The 18,483-nt window shown below is 53.1% G+C and overlaps 1 protein-coding gene across 10 annotated transcripts in view; it reads right to left on the reverse strand.

The window, feature by feature from the left end:
* Nucleotides 1-18,483, reverse strand: part of PAX6 (paired box 6) — a 28,182-nt gene that overhangs the window by 8,384 nt on the left and 1,315 nt on the right. Inside the window, exons 1-8 of one of the 10 annotated variants that reach the window (XM_015586319.2) lie at nucleotides 13,008-13,116; nucleotides 12,725-12,908; nucleotides 8,796-8,872; nucleotides 8,376-8,436; nucleotides 4,738-4,868; nucleotides 3,896-3,937; nucleotides 3,586-3,801; nucleotides 2,691-2,856 (exon numbers count right to left, since the gene is read on the reverse strand). In XM_015586319.2, the coding sequence (XP_015441805.1) occupies nucleotides 2,691-2,856; nucleotides 3,586-3,801; nucleotides 3,896-3,937; nucleotides 4,738-4,868; nucleotides 8,376-8,385 (565 nt within the window). In that variant the 5' untranslated portion in view covers nucleotides 8,386-8,436; nucleotides 8,796-8,872; nucleotides 12,725-12,908; nucleotides 13,008-13,116. Of the gene's footprint in view, nucleotides 1-2,690; nucleotides 2,857-3,585; nucleotides 3,802-3,895; nucleotides 3,938-4,737; nucleotides 4,869-8,375; nucleotides 8,437-8,795; nucleotides 8,873-11,836; nucleotides 12,611-12,724; nucleotides 13,226-18,483 lie in introns of those variants that run through there. The other 9 variants (XM_015586318.2, XM_015586321.2, XM_006908002.2 and 6 more) reach the window with 9 other exon arrangements.

An 18,483-nucleotide genomic window follows, 5' to 3' on the forward strand; every position in this document is an offset into this window, starting at 1 on the left:
GGGGCGGGGTGGGGTGGGCGCTGGGAAATAAAATCATTCCTTAGTTTCTTAGTGTCTTAATCAGTGAGGCGGAAAACAAGCAAGAAAAGATAGCAACCCGGTTGCGGCACCTTTTCAGCTCGGGAGCGCGGATCAAAACATTGTAGCATCTGTTGAAAAAGAGACTGACTAAATCCTATAGAGGGCCTGGGTATTATGGGGGGTTGGGGAGGAGGGGAGGAGATAAGAAAAAGTGTCTCCGTGATCCCTAAAACCACCAAATCGCTGGAGAATTGGGGCCGGATAGAGTTGTCTCTTGTTGTCAGCCCACGTCGTCACGATTTTATTCACTGCGGTGTGGCATTGATCAGATGGAAACCATATTTGTCTCCCTCTGAGACCTAACCTCGCCTTATGCTTTTGGAGTAATGGACTCTTTAAAATCCCCAAAACAGCTTCCCGGTCTGGGAAAGGCAGCTAGAGAGGGAGGGGGGGTGGGGGGGGTGGCCTTCTTAGCGCCAAAAGGTCTGAGGATTCCCGGGACCTGTCAGCCAAAGCTCGCCACCAGCACCCCGCGGCGCCCACGCGAGGCTTCCACGCTGGGCGCGCACCGCACATGCTCGCCACGCAGTGGGGGCGGCGGTCCATGCTCCGCGACGAGGCATCGAAGTGGGGTTTTTCGCGGGCGGAGTGGAGACTGGCAGTTGGTGAGGCCGAAAAGTTCAAAGCCCCTGAATGAGCGCCACCTCCTGCCCCAACCATCACGAGCAGGTCCTTGCAGTTAGGCTCTCCCGCCCTCACGCTCCTGGGACGAAAAGCTGCCGGATCCCGCACAGCCTCTGGAAGAAGCGGTGAGGCTGGCAAAGCTGCAGTCCTCGGCTTCTGTCCGGGCTCCGGGAAGCAGGAGGGGGTTGTCCATGCTCCAGACCCCAAGCTACTACTGTGAGCCCTCGCACCAAGAGAGCCAGGACGTGGAGGCTTAGGGTTTAGCCCTCCCAGACCCAGCCACTGTGCCCCATGCCCTCCTCAAGGCTTCTCGGACCCAGTCAGCTAGACTCCACGGGGGGAGGAGTCAGCCCGGTCTCAGATTGCTGGGGCTGGCGAGCGGGCGCTGGGGAGTGGGAAGTGCAGTGTCACTTGGGTGTGTCCAGGATGTGTATGTGGAATCCTATAGTTTCAAAGGGTAGGTGAGGGTGTGATGGTCTACACTCAGCCTATCACTCGCTCTTCCTCATCAGAGGCTGGAGTGGCCCTAGGCCTGTGGCCCGGTTGGAGGCAGCACCTTCTCTGGCTCACCCAAAGTGCCCCCGGAGGCCTCGGTTTGGGGCGGCTGAGCAGGCGGGCGGGGTCGCCCAGGGGAGCCCAGGCCCAGCGGGTCAGGAGGCCTCTGCCGACGAGCAGCCACGCTGGGAAACCCGGGGCGAGCGCTTTGCTCCCTATCTTCCCAGTGTCCGTCCTATATTGTTTTCTGCTCTTAAAACTGACATGTCTAATTGGCAATTGGTGCCGAATCGTGTCCAGAGGTCTCTTGTGGAACATTTCTACAGCTGTCTCCTTCAACTAGACGCTTATTCATGTCGCCTTAATGAGAAACAAAACGTTCTCTAATGAGCAATTACAGAGCGACAGGATTGTTCCCATAACAAATTCTTGCGAGTGACAGAAGCATCCTTTGTACCAGATATTTCGCATACTGTTACCGATTTTCCCTTCTCTAGCCCGGCTCCGTGGAGGCGCGGGGCACGGGAGCGGGTCCGAGAGCGCAAGGACGCGCGGGCAGCCCCATCAGCGTCCCCTGCACTGCCACCCCCCACCCGAGGCCCCCAGGCTTCATCGTGCTCCAGGGAGTGAGATGCCACATCCCATTATCCCGCATATTATCTCCTTGTCAAAAGGACAACAAATACCGATTAATCTTCGGAGTAAACTGTTTCCTATTCTTGACCAAGCTACCTCCGTGTACTGGGGAGGGCAGAGCCAACACGCCCCATCCCACCCTTACCTGCTCCTCTTCCTCCATCCCTTCTCATGGATGCTGGGATGGTCCAGATCCCATCTCTCCTCCTCGCCCCAGCACCCCACAAGCCGGCTCACAGTATCCTCACTCCACCCTTCTAAGCAGTCACCACCCACAGAGAGTGAGAACTGGGGGTCCAGCAGGGGGAGGGGGTAAGAGTGGAGATGGTGGGGGGTTGTTTCAGTTGGGACACCACCACTTCCAGTGTCCCAACATCTACTGGGTGCTGCATCTCTCTGCTCACCTTCTCTCATATGCACCCTACTCATAGTAGCATAATTTGTCAATTATGGCAAAAAAGCAAAATGATACAATTGTGTTTACCTCGCAGTCTGTCAATGTGTTAACTTGTCACACTTCTACAGCAAGGGGGCTCTCCGTGCATTTTAATGGCAAATTTGAATAGGGTACCACGCAGCTAGCTCTTATACACACACACACTCCTGCATAACGCACACACACACATCAGCCACATTCATACCACTCCTGTTATATACAACCCTTACACTTCCAGGCCAACCAAATAGTTGAACAAACATCATCTACATACAGTGCAAGCCAATATATCCCAAGCCTTTGAAGAGTCCCACTACTACATTCTCTAAGTACAGAGGCAGAGAGAGGGAAAAGTTGGGGGAGAATAGACTTGGCTACATATACAGAGAGTTTAGATGATGGATACTTGGGTTTTTACCTTGGGTAGGTTGCCCTGGCACCGAAGTCCCCGGATACCAACCCGGGCGGGTGCCCCAGCTTCCGGTCTGCCCGTTCAACATCCTTAGTTTATCATACATGCCGTCTGCGCCCATCTGTTGCTTTTCGCTAGCCAGGTTGCGAAGAACTCTGTTTATTGATGACACCTGCAAATCAAACCAAAATCAAACCAAATGGTAGTGTCTGCTGAAGACAGAGTCGCCCTGTATTAAGTCCCCTTCTTAGCCCTCCCACCCCCTTAAAAAACTCTTAACATATCTTTAAAAACTCCCAGCCATCCTGGGACAGCGGGTGGATTTACAGGGACATCATGGACAGAATGACAGCCAGCACTTTGAGCATGAAAACTGGGTTAGGTCTGAATTAGAGAAGGGAAGGTGGTCATTCACCATTGCTCAGTGTCTCTGGTGACCTAACTCACATGGCTGCTTTGCTTTGTTAAAAGATTGCCAAAAAAAAATATTTAGACTTGGTTTAGAGCTTTTTTTCACTTTACTTGTTTTATATTACAGCAGAAATGGATGTTTGCCACCTGAAGGAAGGTTCAGGCAAGCGGATTTGGAAGAAGTTAGAATCTGGTTTTCGTTTTCATTTTCCTTTTTGATTCAAGTCCCTTTCCCTGAGTGCCTCTGCCCTCTACTTTGCAGCATGCAAATAAGGTGAACAATTCCCCCCACTTGACTCCCATTTTCCAGAAAGTCAAAAAAAGGTCAGAATGCTCCTCTCAACAGTCCCAGATACAGGAGACGCACATAAAGCAGGGAGGAGATAAAGACATAAAGACAGCAGGAGCGGGGAGAGTAGGAGGAAGTGAAGAAAGTATGGTACAGAGGACAGCATGGAACTTGGGGAGGGGGCGTGCTCAGTGAACTTACACTTGGTATGTTATCGTTGGTACAGACCCCCTCGGACAGTAATCTGTCTCGGATTTCCCAAGCAAAGATGGACGGGCACTCCCGCTTATACTGGGCTATTTTGCTTACAACTTCTGGAGTCGCTACTCTTGGCTTACTACCACCGATTGCCCTGGGTCTGATGGAGCCAGTCTCGTAATACCTGCCCAGAATTTTACTCACACATCCGTTGGACACCTGCATAGGGGAAGTGGACAGAAAACCACATTATTAATAATTTCAAGACAAAAATAAAATTGTTTAAGTATGCATTAAACAATGACAAGCTTACGTTTTGATTGTCCAGCACTTGGACTTTTGCATCTGCATGGGTCTATAACACAAAAATATACCTTCAATGGTATGAGAACTTACTGTAGAGAGCTTTTTTAAAAATTACATTTGTAGCCCTAAAAACTACAAATATGATGATACTTTCAAACAGTTTGAACTAAAAAAAAAACTAATTTAAAAGTTTTTTTAAAAAAATTGTTTTTTTAAACATTGGCTGAAGATGCATCAAAACGAAGTCAGATTAATTTTTTTTGTGCTGATCTTGCATAAAGCGGTGTTATGTTTTAATAAGCAAAAGGGGACAATAAACTGAATTTTAACTTATATTTCCTTTAAAAATTTACCCAATGGAGTAACTGTGGCTTAGGGAGGGAGATAAATAGCATTTGCCTTTTTAAAATCAATAGATAGTCTTCATGAAGATGAAGAATGCAAACAAATCTCTTGAAATCTGAGTTAAGCATGGAATGAGAGAGAAGGGAAAATTATGCTGGTTTTGTAAAACTCAGCTTATATAGATAGTTCACAGACTGTTACCACAATTAAGGTTTTTACCAAATGAAAGGAGAAAGGTTTTGTTTCAATTCACACACATTTTTTTTTTCTTAAGCAGATGAGTTATCTTATGTGACTGACCCACGTTGAAAGAGATGGGGAAGGATGGTGGAAGGAGAGGGGAAAGCGGGAAGACAGGGGAGGGGGGTGGGGACTGGGAAGGGTGGGTGGGTGGGTGAGGGTGGGGGGTCCATAATTAGCAGCGTTTACAGTAAGAAATGAAGAGAGGGCGTTGAAAGTGGAGGGCCGCGGGGGCGGCGAGTGGGGCGGCGCCGGGAGGATCACCTGCAGAATTCGGGAAATGTCGCACGGCCGGGCCCCGCTGTGAGCTAGCTCTACGATCTTCTGCCGGGTAGAGTCCGGCAGTGGCCGCCCGTTGACAAAGACACCACCGAGCTGATTCACTCCGCTGTGACCTGAGGAAAGGGAGGCGAGGCGAGGAGAAGGAGTAAAGAGAAAGAGGAGGAGGAGGAGAAAACAACCACAGTGCATCCTCAGCTCCCGGCCAACCCTTGCCAACCTCGGTGATCAGGTCCCTGCTATCGATCGAAAAACAACAGGACCACGCAGCCATGCGGGGCATCGGACAGCCCAGCCCCAAACACAGCCGTGCTCTTGCCCACTGGACTGCAGAAGCACCAAACAGGTAGACACATGCCCACGAGCAAGAACACACGTACCTCGCTATTGCCATCACCCCAGCAGTGCCCCCAGCCGACTGCCCTTCTTCATAAACACCCCAACCAGCCGCTGAACTGACAAAGTGCAAACAGTTGGCTCTAAAAATACCCTCCCAAAGATCTCTCCTGAGTGTCATGGCAAACCGTGGTTCTACAGAACCCACACTGACTCTCCAAGCTCTCTCTCTGCATTGTTGGAACTGTGAGAGCAAATCCCAGAGCCCTTCAGCGCTCTCGTGCACGCTCGAGTCCAGAAACGTTTGTTGTCACACTCCAAACTCTGGCGAAGGCACCGCACAAGCACTGAGGTTAAAAATGCATATGTAGAAGAGAAGGGGAAGGAGGAGAGAAGCACTAGAACAGCAAATCTGTGGCTAGTGAACCCCAACCTAGGTTTCAGCGCTTCCACTGCGGGCGTGAGGGTCAGAGCCCCAGATATGCTCCAACCACGAAGTAGTCCGGCTGCCGCAGTGGGGCTGGAGCTGTGAGTCTGCTCCGCAGCCGCCACAGCTCGCTTTACTTCCGCTGCTGATCTCGGCCCTCCCCACAGCCAAGGACAGATATTGGCAAAGCTCAAAAAGCGAGAAGGAAAAGACCACACCACAGTGTCCCCCATCCCTCCTTTACCTGATCTCACAACCTCGCCCCGTTGTCTAATCTTAGAGAATAAGGAGTAAGTAGTTAACACCTCTCTGTAGCTCCCTCCCCAGAAATCACAGGCTCACAAATACAGCGAACTGCCAGTTTCCACTTTGTTAAAAAATCTCCAACCTGCAGCCCCGGCTCTAGAGAGCAGCCCTTCCAGGAGAAGACGCGGCTCCCTGCTCAGCGCTCTTCTCTCCTCTCCTCTCTTCTCCTTGGAGCCTCTGATAAATTGACTCCAGGAGCTTGAGCTTCTTAGCAATAAATAAGCTCCAAATATAGAAGAGGGGGGAAAATATGATGAGCCTCTCTGACATTTGTCTTTAAAATAAAACTAGCTGCACGTCAAGTTTGAGCTTAATTTCTGGAAATAGGCGGAAGTCGCTCCGGATCATGCATGGAAGGCTAATTGAAAAGATCAGTCGGGGCGCTTGTGGCAGCCTTGTCACTTTGTGACAGTGCTCCGCTCCGGGAAATTGCATCGTCACGACAAACGGGACCGTGATAAAACGACCCTTTCCGTCCCTATTTGTAGATCACTCAGACGAGATTGAACTGCACTCGTTTCCCCTTCAAGGGGAGTCGCGTTTTCAGGGTAGCCAAAGGCTTGGGGCGGAGGGGGCCCTCACTGAGAAGGGGGGGCCCGGAGCCTCAAGTGGATGAGAAGTGACAGGCGTTTGGGGGATCTCAGCTCCGGCCGGCCCAGCGCGAGCAGGGACATCACAGGGACACTGCTTCTCCAACAGAGCAAGGCCTAGTCCACGCTTCTGCTTTCTCCTCAATTCCCTTTAATGCCTTCTTTGCCTCGCAGGACCCATCTGCCACTCCAGCTACGGAGCCTCCCCTTTGTGCAAAGTGACCCTTCCGGGAAAGAGAAAGGCTGTCCCAGAGAGAGACCGAGACTTTCCAAACTTCAAGCACGGCCTCAATTCCCAATCTACGAATGCCAAGGCGTGTGAAGCCGCCTTAATCCTAGACCTTCCTCCTTCTTTCCCCACCCATTGCAATGAAATAACGCGCCCGGCACTTCTGCAGAAACCTTGCCCAGGAAAAGCCAGGGCCAGGTCTGCCCCAGCCAGCATCGAAATGGCAGCGAGGAAACGCTGCTCTAAGTTCCTCTTCAGAGGTTAAGCCGCAATCATTGTGTCCCTTCCCTAGGGACGGCTGGCGCTCTCGCCCAGCGGCGATGATTATGCGCCTAGAATTCTACCACGAAGCATCTAATAGGAAAACATATGGTGTCAATTTGGATGCTCTGCACCTCACGCACACCCGGGAGTGAGAGGCACAAAGCCCTGCAGACCGGCCTGCGACCCCGCGCCCCTCAGGGCCCGCCAGCCAGGCCGCAGCGGCAAACGCTCAGCGCTGCGCGCCCCAGCGCCCCAGCCAAGCCGGCCCGAAAGCCTGCGGCTGGGGAGCCTGAGCTGCAGGGGGAGACCCCAGCAGCCAGAAGGGTGGGTAGAAGTCTTCGCTTCACCAAGAATAGTACCTCCCGGGCCAAGCCCTGAGGCCTGGCAGGTTCAGCACAACTAACCCGTCTTAAAGCTCACTATCTTTGCGCCCTCTCCAGAGCTTTGTGCCTACCAGCCTCGGAAGAACCGGGAAGAGGCTGGCGCCTCCTGGACAGATACATCGGGCGCTAGGGAGTCTAAGTCTGCAGTTTGGCAAGAGAAGATTGCTAGAAGACTTAGGCCTTTCTGCACTCCTACTACAGCTGAGCCCTTAAATCGCGTCCAGACTATGCACCTAAAAACCGGGCGAAGTTTCACTGGGCCTCCAAGCTCCCAGGCCTGGGCTCCAAAGTAGCCCTGCCACATACCAATATGCACGGACTGGGCAGGAAGGTGGACCGGAGGCTCAAGGGGCCTGGGCCGAGGGAGCACGGGAGCCCTGGAATCAAAGGTATTGCGGGGGAGGAACGACCGGAACCCATACAGTTGCAGCGATCAGGGCTCGGCTTTTCCAACTCCTTGGTTCGGCCCCCCATTCTCTTCCTAGGCCCAGTAAACCTGCTCTCGCCGGCGCCCTGTAACAGCCCCATGGTTCTAATTTACCATTTTCACCCACCGCAGGCTGGGGCCCTTGCCTTCTAGGCCCACGACCCGAGTAGGGAGGGGAGGAGCTACCCTGAGAGTGCCTGGAGGAGGGGAGCACCCCCCACCCCGCCTGGCCGGTAGAGACGTTCAGTCTTGGCTAAGCCCAAAGGGGCCTCCTTCTCCTCTCTGGCAACTAGAAGAAGCCTCCGCCCCTCCCTGTTCAGCCCAGCCCCACTCTCTGGGGTCAGAGCCCGGGCAGGGGCGGGGAGGGGGTGTGTGTTACAGGATTTGGGGGGATGGGGTTTCTCTACCTAAACTTAGCAAACTAAAGCAGGCGGTTCTGAGCCGCCCAGACCCTGTTCTTCCAGGAGCCAGAACAGCAGAGCAAATGCCCTCCCCTCTCGGGTTGCTGGATGCAGAGAGGGGCACAGCTGCCTCAGGTCCCCAGGCTTTTCCCACACCGGGGGATCTGGCAAGTTCGGAGGCCACAAACCTCTGCACCCTCCCCTGACTCGCCAGTCCCCGCATTCCCCAGCCTGGTCAGAGAAAGACCAGAGGCACTTACTGTTCTGCATGCTGGTGCTGGCTGGGGACCGCAGGATCCCACTGGGCTTGAATATGGGGCTCTGTTAGCAAGAATACAGGCATTAATCCTGGGCCCGCACCTGGTAGGCCTACCTCCCCATCAAAGGATGACTTGGAGCCAGGAAGGAGAATGCCCCTTCTTTATGAGATGATCCACTCAATCACTTGGGGCGATCTGAGAGTCATCCAGCTCTGCCCTCCAGTGCATGCAAAATCTACAAATAAAATACTTTAATATTCCCAATCTGTTTCCCCCAAATCCCTAAGTAGTTAACCCTTTAATCAGGAGAAAGGATGACTGAATTTTGTCTTTTTTCTTCCATCCAAACAACAATGAAAAAGCATTCTGACTCTAAGGTTTTAGGGCCCAAAGCGGCTTTCAAGCCACCACAGAACTTGCCTGAAATCTGGGAGGTCTGTCCACTCTTACAATAAAAGGTCTCACACATCTGCGCACCCCTAGTTAAAGTCTTCCCCCTAAGATAAAACAGAAGGAGAGAAAGGTATGTCAAATTGTGGCTGAAAAGCATAGGCCCATGGACTCTCTGAGCCACACTCTCAGAAAAACAAACAAATAAAACAAAAAAAATACTTATTTAAAGGACTCAAACTGCCATAAAACCCTAAGTTCCAGAGTTGCACCCACATCTTTAGCGGCCTCTCCCGCAGAAGTCACAACCTTTTAGAAGTGGCTGCTCTGGCCTGGCTTGAGAGAATTATAGAATCTCAAAAGTAGGGGTCCCATTTTGCAAAAATATCAAGAACCAGGGAAAGGAAAAGGGGAGAACAAGAGAAATGGTGGGGTAAAGAGTAGAGGCCCAGGACCAATATCTGAAGTTTAGAGGTGAGGGGAAGGGGACCTCGGAACTTCAGGGTGCCTGCGGGTGCAGACCGGGGCTGATGAGGACTGCAAAGCTGCTCTTCCTCCTTAAGGAATTTCACCACCTGAGCTGCCCCAGGGCACCCAGAACCCAACTCTCTGGTTACCCCTTAAATTTCACTCTCTCTTTCAAAGCTTCCCAGGCAGGTCCCCACTCTACCCATCTCACAGCCTTTCTGGGACTTTGAATATGGTGAGCCCAACTTTTCCCCCCCGCAAACCTCACTTTTTGTGATTAACTTCTCTTTTGGTGTTTAGATCTTCCTCCCTTTTACTGTACTGTGACACACTGTCTACCTCGCCTCACTGCTTTAAAAAGTACGAACAGGAGGGGGTGAGCGTGGTCGACAAAGCCTACAGACAGCGAACAATGGCTTCTATTCTCCAGCTCTCCCCAAACCCAAAGAGCAAAATCGAGTCTCCCTAACCAGCAACACAGATTCCAACCACACGTACCAACAACCCACCAACCCACAAAAGGAACAGAAGGACACTTCTAGCTTTATAAGTCCTGACCTAGTGCGTGTCCCTCAAGGCTCGCCTTCTACCACCCCCTCCCTGCCTTCCCCTAAGAAGAAGGTTCTGGGGGGAGGGGAGAGAAAATAGGAAAGTAATTTCTTGTTATAAATATCTGGAGGTAATCGTGTTACTGGTGTGAGTTGTTAGGGGCAGTAAAAAGATACAACAGCACCGTGGGGAGCTCAATTGGGGAGAGAGAATTACAATAAAAAGACTATTCAGGAGGTTTGCAAAAAAAAAAAAAAAAGGTAAAATAATTATATAGTCATAGCATTGTTTTTCTCTGTTTTAAAAACTAAAATATTCTTTTTCCAGTTTTGCCTATTGTGATTATTAATTTTGCCTGCAAGCAAGGAATTCCAAGCAGCACATATTTTCTCTCCAAGGCCATCCATGGTCTAATTTATTAACTAGCTTGGAGGCAGCTTAAATCCACAAAAAATAAACTTAAGAGGAGGACTTTTCCCCAGCTTCTGAATGCAGCCTAGAAAATATTGGAGATGGCAGAGGGCTACCTAGTTACCCCTAGCTGGGTTAGCTCCCAAGGTCTCCTTCCTGTCTCTTAGTCCACATGACCACAGTCCTGCCCCAGCCAGGCAGAAACCCCAACTTCGAGCAGAATGTGTCCCTTCTCAAAGTGGGACTCTGAAACTGCAAAGTGGTAGCAGGCGGGGAAGGGGGGTAGCGGAATTCCCCTAGAAGGGGTAAAACTTCTTGAACTCCTCTCTCTGACCCACTCTGTACTCGAGCACAACTGAATGTCCACATCCTGGCCGGTCCATTCTTGAGGCCAGTTAAAAAAATTCAGTAGCTGATTCCAGAGAGGACTAATTTTCGAAGCATCTGGGAAGGTGGAAGCATTTCAAGTTCCAATTCTGCTCCATTCCCACCCCACCCCCACCCCCAGCTAAGATGCTATATAATTACTTAAGTAATTGTTAACACTTAGTGCAAAGCAAACCAGGACCTCTGTCGTGCACACCAACACCCGGAAGCAGTCATGCAGAGAGGCTAGTCCCCCTCAGCCGCAGCCAGAGCCCCCCAGCTCAGCCTGGGGCTTCCTGCAGCCCTGACCAGGTCACACAGCCATGCCAGGAACGAAGGAGTCTCCAGACACCTGGAAGTCACCACAGCCTTGATCCAGTAGGCCACTGGGCCACTGCCTCTCCCATCTCTTGCACAAGCCTCGGCTTTCAAATACTGTTTTTTAAATTACTTAATTCTCAAAATCCAACCCCAAACTCCTTAGCTGGGATGAAGGGGAGAGCTCACTTTCGGCCTTCCCCGCCTCTAGCCAAAGAGTAATTAGCAATTAAGATGACAAAGTTTTACTTTCTAGGGCCAAATAAGATAACAACTAATCAAATTGCCTTCAGACGTTTGCAAAGGTCACCGGCTATAAAAAATGTAATGTCAACGGCAACATCTATTATTTCTCCCCGGTAAACTCGCCAGGCTTTCAAGCTCTTTGCTTTTTATTTCATTTCTGCTCCCACCCCCTCCTTAACCTTCCCAAGTTCGAGTTAAACATCCAGAAAAGCTTAGGGAGCTTTGTAGAGTTTGAGAGAAAAGGATACCACATTCACTTTGTATTTAAACTTTCTAGAAATCACTCAAGACTGGAGGACCAGGTTTTAGCACTCAAAAAAGAAAGCATTTCCACTTGAAATTCAACTCCATTTCCCCCAATTACACTTGCTAAAATTCAGGGCTATTATGGTGCAGGGAGACTGAGAAAATCTACACAAGGAAAGAGGCAACAACTTTATGAACTTTGAAAAGACACTTTTCCTCCTGGGGTCTTAGAATCAATCGGAAAGCTCTCGAATTACTCAGACTAATTAGCTGGGAGAGGATGTGATCAGACGACGGGGAAAGCCAATGCTTTCATATTGATTTTTTTTAAGCCTCACAAAGAAAAAAAAAAACAGGGGACTTGAAATTTTTTTTAAAAAAAGCAATCCACCTTTCCACTTTCAAACTTTTTGAAACGGCAACACCGGGTGCAGCTTTGTCAGAGGAAGACAAGGAAAAATACCCACCGAGCGCTGGGGACTGAAGGACAGGGAAGAGCCCAGCTTTCGCAGGGAGAGGGCGAAGGTTGGGGGAAGACTGGGAAGCAGAGAGTTTTCAAGTTCCGAGCTTTGCGCTCAAGTTGGGGGCAATAGCCTGGGGGCTTGATGGAAGCTGACAATCCTCCTGCTCGGCTCTGAGCTCCCTCGGAGCGCGCGTTCGACCGCTTCGGCCTGGTGGCTTCCTCCCCGGATCCCGCTCACTCGCTCTCTCTCTCTGTCTCCAGCGTGCGATTGCCTTTGCCGATGGACTCTGCTAGGGCTGGCGGCGGGCGCGGTGCCCCTCGGCGCTCGAGTGCCCGCGGACTTCTGTGCCCCGGCGGAGAGCAGCACAAAGCCAGACGGCGGGCGAGCGGGCGGCAGCGCGGCGAGCCGGCTCTCTCGGCGCTTCCTCGGCGCGCCCGCTCTCTGCGCGCTCGCTGGGCCCTCGGCTGGACAAAGCAGCCGCCGGAGGCTGGTCCTTGCAGCCGTTCCCGGGCCTGGGGCACCGCAGAGCTTCTTCGTCCTCTCCCGCCGGCCAGGAGCATTTGGCGACGCTGGGGCCGGGGGCCGCGGCTTCTGCTGCGCCTGGAGCCTTAGTTCTTCCCGCGAGCTCAGCCCGCGCTGGCGCTGGGAGTGAGCCGGCCGCCAGCCCCGAGCCCTGCGCCGCTCCCGCTCGCCGGCCGTCGCCCTCCGACGCGGGCTTTCGCTGGAAGTACAAAGTTTGGGCTCCTGCTTGGAAACTTCTCCGGCCCAACTCTCCCGGCGTAGCAGTGGGGGAGGGGACCGGCGAGAGGGGAGGAAGGAAGGGGGGAGGATGGGGGAGACCTGCCTGAATATTGCAATAAAAATGAAGCGAGAAGAAAGAAGCGGACTCACCTTTATGAGGCATCCTCTCTCGTCAAAGCTCCTGTCAAGAGTTTTGTTTGGTTGGGGTTTTTTGGCTGTTGTTGCTGCTTAAAGACCACAACGGTTTGAAATGACGGTGTTTTAAAGGAGTTGCTGGCGAGAGTTTTCTCCACAGATGCTGCTGGTTTGGTTTGTGAGAGCAATTCTCAGATCCCTGGGAAGGAGACAGAGATTGACAATAAAATGGGCTGTCAGCGGCTGGAGAGTGAGAGATAAAGAGTGTGGGTGAGAGAAGTGGCTGCAGCCAGCACACCTATGCTGATTGGTGATGGCTCAAGTGTGTTAATGTGTGTGTGCCGGCGCCCGGCCTCGCCTCCACCGCTCCTCACTGGCCCATTAGCGAAGCCTGACCTCTGTCATCATCCTCCAGCAAAACACTTCCTCCTGCGCCTGAACCAGAGCGGGAAATGAGGCCGAGCCACGGTTCGCTTTTCAAACCCACTAATCACTCCGCAACATGCAAATGCATCCCTCGCTCCCACACAAAATATTGCTTTATGCAAAGCAGCGCCGGGGCCTCGCGCCAGCCGATTGGATGTTTCCTCTCCCCGCCTGGTGCAATTGGTCGGTTTGTTTGAATATGAATACACTTGTTTTCGGCTCCGCTGGTGGGTCCCGGCTCCTCTCCCCGGTGCTGGGCCCCCGCGCCCAGGCTCTGGAGCTGGTGCTGGCCGACATCTCTAGGCTCCGAGCGCTCCGGGAGTCAGCGCGGCCCGCACTGTGGCCGCGAACTTGAGGGGTCGAATTTAGGCCTCTGGGCTGGGGGTTCGCGCCCACACCTCCCTAAGCTGGGCGCGGGACTCCCAACTCATGGGGGGTGGGATGGGGGGCAAGTTTCTGCGCGGCCCTTTTTTGCCAACTCCATCTCAGAGTTGCCGCCTCCTCCCCCGCCCTCCCCTCCCGCCCCTTCCCTATCTCAGCCTGATCGCTGGGACGCGGAGAACAGTGGCCGCACCCTAGCCCACCTGGCCACTGTGAGGAAGAGAAAAGGGGAGTGTGCGGCACCGGGTCCCGGCAGCAACACTCGGGCGCAGTCCAGGGCGAAGCCTAGGCCGAGAGGAGGCCTCGGCGCTGGGATCTCGGCGACACCGAGTCGCCTCCTCAGTGCAGGCCTCCCGGGCCTGCCCATTCCCCCACCCTCGCTCCGCCGGCCCTTTCTTCTGTTCTTTCTCTTTTCGGAAGCCGCGGTGCGCAGCGGAGCGGAGGCACAGCCGGGCTGGAGAGGCCCGAGCAAACACGCCACTTACTTTGTGTACAGAGGGTTCTTGTGAAAAGCCCTGAAGAGTCCTCACCAAACACTCACCAACTTCTCCCACGTGCCATTTGTTGACTAAGTGCGGCAGCTTTTCCAGGCGCCCAAGAGGAGGGGACTCCAGGGGGAGATGAGAGGGGAGGGAGGTGTCAAAGGCCTGGGCTGGAGGAAGATGACCAATGCTGGGAGAGTGTGTGTGCGCGCGCGCACGCGTGTGTGTGTGTGTGTGTGTGCGCGTGTGTGTGTGTGTGTGTGTCTTCGTCCATGATGTCGCTGTTTCAGCGTGTGTCGGTGTGTGCCTCCAGTTATCTGTATATGGTGTGCGTGTCTCTACACCACGATTCCTTCTCCTGGGTCTGCTCAGTCCACGAAGGCAGCTCCTCATCAGCTGTTGCCAGAAAACCAGGGAGGAAAGTAAGTAAATGGCTTTTCTCTTCTGACCACACACCAAAAGTCCATTTGTTGAATGCCGGACGATTAGGACACACCTCAGTACACTCCAAAGGCGCCCCTCGGCGCCCGCAGTTAAGGTGACAGGGGAGGGAGCGGCTGCTTAGTCTTGCGAAGTCGCGAGTTCTAGAGGAGCTTGTACGCGGTGGCTGTGGAAAAGGGACTTTGGGGGTGGAGGGACACACCCCAGGACCCAGCGAAGAAGGGGGTTGGAAAAGCTCAGGCAGGGAGGCTGAAAAGAATCCACCATCAGGCACACTTGACTCATCTTGACTTAAGAAAAGTGCTGAAAGTTAGAACTCATCACTAAAGTCTGCGCACCCTGAATTCACCGCTGAGAGGCAGCGCGTTAGCCACCCTTGGAAACTGGGGCCATGAAGACACTGCAGGTTGCTTTGGGCCGCCGGGCTTAGTGTGGGTCTCACACTGCCGTCCCCAGCTCGGACCCAGTAATGACGCGACCAAGGAGCTTGGGCAGAGCTCGGGAAAAGCTAGGGCCTCTCCAGTCCGAGCCAGGGTTGCTGTCGCACACCCCGCGCAGCCCAAAAGCACTCAGCGCCAGGAGACAATCCAGGCCAGAAGCGAAGCAGGTGGTGCCCGGAGCCGGGGTCAGCGGCCTCCTCTGAGAGATTTCGTAGGACCGCGACTTTCCCGATCCCGGGATGTGGGACAGCGGGCCCAGGTCCCAGATCAACGAGAGTCTGCATTCTTTTTCTCTCCCTTTTTGCTTCTCAAACAAGCATTAAAAAAGCTTGAACTGAAGTCCACTGGGCATAAGCGAGGGGGTGGGAAAAGGCCCAGAGACACTGTCCGAACTGGAGGTGAATATCATTTTTACAACCTCTCAATTAGCGACCGAATGGATTAGCACCTTCTTAAGCTTTGCCTCGGAAAGAAGCAGCCGTAATCTTGTTGCTATTTCCCCCCTGGGCACTGGCTCTTTGAATGGACTCCTTCTCCCACCCAACCCCAATCCCTATCTCACCTCAGAGAAAAGTTTTAACAACAAAAAATCATAAGAGGCGAGAAGCAGGGAGTGAATGCCACTGACGTCATTGGGTGGGGGTGGGGGCTTGGAGAAGGACTCTTGGAAACCCCTCAGCACCAACAAGAAACAAAAAAGACTTGGCTGCTCTCAGTGTGTCAATATTTTTTGTGGGGGTGGGGGGGACTCGGCCCACAGAGAGGCAGAGTTTTCAAAGTTTAAGGAGAGAGGGGTGGAGAGCAAGATTTCCTGTTCTTTCTGGGCTAGTTTCAAAGAGGGTGAGGGTGTTGTTCTGCTTCGCACCCTCTGCCAAATACCTGTTCTGGGGGCAGCACGGCTGGCTAGGGCGGCTGGAACAAAGGTGCAGCGCCCCATGGTCAGAGGTGTGAGCAAAACTGAGACAGTTCACAGGTCGCCATTTTAATTGCGGCTTCCAATACCACCGAGGCCCATACGCTGCCCGCGAAGGCGGGGGGATCGCGCCTGAGGTTTCTGTGTTGCCTTTTTCCTCCTCTTCCTAAGTGCCCCCCATCCTACCCTACCCCTCCCTGCCCCTTGGCGCCCAAGGAGGACCATTCTTCAGCCTGGCCCGGCAGGGGCCTGGGTCATCCCACCCGGTAAGGAGAGGCTGTCTGTCACGCTGAGTCACGTTAGGGGCTCGCCGCTCACTGGAGAGTGCCCGGAGCCTCTGGCCACTATTGGTTCGTAAATGTGAGATCAGGCAGCATATCACCCTCAGAGGACCCAGGCATTCGCTGATGCCCACTACCCAGGTTTCCGGTCCGGAGGCGGCCTCTGCCAAGGCAAGGACGTGCCCAGCTCGAGGGAGAGATGCTTTCGGCTTCCGGTTTCGGAACCAAGAATCTCCCACTGGTGTTGTAACACCTCTGAACTGCCGCTTTCCACCGCAAAGTAGAGGCGCGGTGCTGGCACGCTGAGAAGGGTGGAGATGAGTTTTTCTTTGAAGGAGGAAAGCCTTCGCAGACACCTGCATCACTGTGCAGGGCTCCCAGCAGCTCATTCTTTGCTGGCCGTGGGAAGGTGGATTCACTCGAGAGCAGAGCTGGCGAAAATGGTCAAACGAGCACGAAAGGCAAAGGCGCCCAGCCCTGTCGCCCAGTTCACGGTGCCCCCTCCACTCTAGGCCTTTCTCCTTACTCCTTTCTCCAGCAACCTGCAGGTTTCCAGTTCATCCCGCAGCGTCGCACAGCTCAGAGCGCCGGGAAGCCGAGGAGAGCCAGCAGGGTGGCGTCTCCAGGCTGTGGCCACGCTCGGCTGGGGAAAGCCGCTGTGCCCTCACCCTTCTTCGCCTCCTGCCAAATGATTAGTGGGTTCGGTCCTCTTCCATTCGCATTAGGCGGCAAGCGTCTCTCTTTCTCTATTCCTCCCCCCAAATACTTTTTAAAAACCATTGTCCAAGTGTGTTTCCCAGCCAAGAGATTCCTGTAGCCCATCAGGTCGGACTCCCAAGACTTTGCTTCCCGAACTCTACGTGCCGGTTGTCCAAAATGGGGACCAGGTTTAAAACTTCTGATATATAGGACATTTGCAGTCAGTGGCACTCTCCGATTTTTGCAAATTAGGTTTCCAGCAAAGTTTGCTTTCAATTTTGTCACCCAAGGCGGTCCTCCATCTCTCCTTTTCCTGTAACCTCCGCCCTCAAGAGGCAAGAGTTCAGCTTCCAACGAAAAGTAAGGCAAGGCCACCTCAGTCCCTTCTCCCTAGAGATTCCCTCTCTAAAAATTTAAAGGCCAGGAACTGAGTCCCGCACTTGTCCTGAAGTGGAGCAGGTTACACGCGGGCTGGGAACTGGGGGCTTTGCTGGGGGATTTGAGGCTGGGGAAGAGGAAGGGAGCAAATGTCATGGCTAGTTCGCTGGAGCAGCCAGGGAACCGGAGCTAAGCGTATCCTGACGGGCTCTTAAAATGACATTGATTGGGACAAGCTGTTCCCCACCCCAGTAAGAGTTAATCTGCCTGTTAATCAAGGCACTAAGGGGCTCAATGCGAGTTTTATTAGCCATTGGAGAACAGAGGCGGCAGTGAGGGATCAAAAGCAAGGATCCCAGATATTTGTCAGCGCGGTCACCAAAAAAAAAAAAAAAGAATTTTCAATTAGAGAACAATTCGGCGCTTTTCATCACTTCCTAACTCTGCTTTACAGATGGTGACTTAGAAACCTGGCTAGCGGGGAAAACCGATGCCCAGGGGCAGCCACGGGGCGAGAGGCAGGGGGAGGAGCTGCGGGTTTGACTCGCCGAGTTCGGCCAGGGAGAGTTTAAGAATTCTCAGCCTGGGCCCCTGAAGCCTTAGATTCTTCCCAAGAGGAGAGAGAATAAAAAATAAAACAACAAATAACACCACCAATATCGGCATCCATCCTTCCCGGTCAGCTCCCCTCTGCTCAAGCCAGGCTTGGGGCGCCAGGTGGTGTCTGGCCCCCGCGGACCGCAGACCCGGCCCGACTGAAAGTTTGCAAAGCGATAGGGACTCTCCCTCCATTTCTCTCGCGCTGCCCCCTTCCGCCCTGGAGGGGCGTTAGGTTCCCTCCAATTTCCTTTCAAATTCTAAAATAAACAAACAAACAAACAAACAAACGCCAGGCCCTGGGGAAATTTGAATCGTAGCTCATTCAATAATTCAAATTATATGAAAGAGTCCGAGGGGGGGTGGGAAAAAAAAAAAAAAAGACCAGCCAACCACATACTCCCTCGGATTAAGGAGGGCACAGGAGTGAGAAGGCGACAGAGGAGGTCCCTGGCTTGCCCTGGGCGCGGGGCGACGACTCTGGTCAGAGGTAATTATGTCATTGCGTTTTCTCGCTGTGACAGCCGAATAAACACAATCTCCAGTAAACATCTCTAATGAGGGAGGAGGCCCGAGGATGGCTGGGTTTGATTTATGACTAGAGGAGAAGGTCCACTTCCCACAGCGAAGTGGGCAACCTGCTCGCCCCTCAGCTCCGGAAAGGAATCCGAGGAGGAAAAGACCCAGATTCAGGTAAGGTGCTCGGCGGGGTGGCGACTACCCTCTCGTCACTTCT

This window comes from Pteropus alecto, unplaced genomic scaffold (assembly GCF_000325575.1).
Source record: "Pteropus alecto unplaced genomic scaffold, ASM32557v1 scaffold71, whole genome shotgun sequence".
Classification (NCBI taxonomy): Eukaryota; Metazoa; Chordata; class Mammalia; order Chiroptera; family Pteropodidae; genus Pteropus; species Pteropus alecto.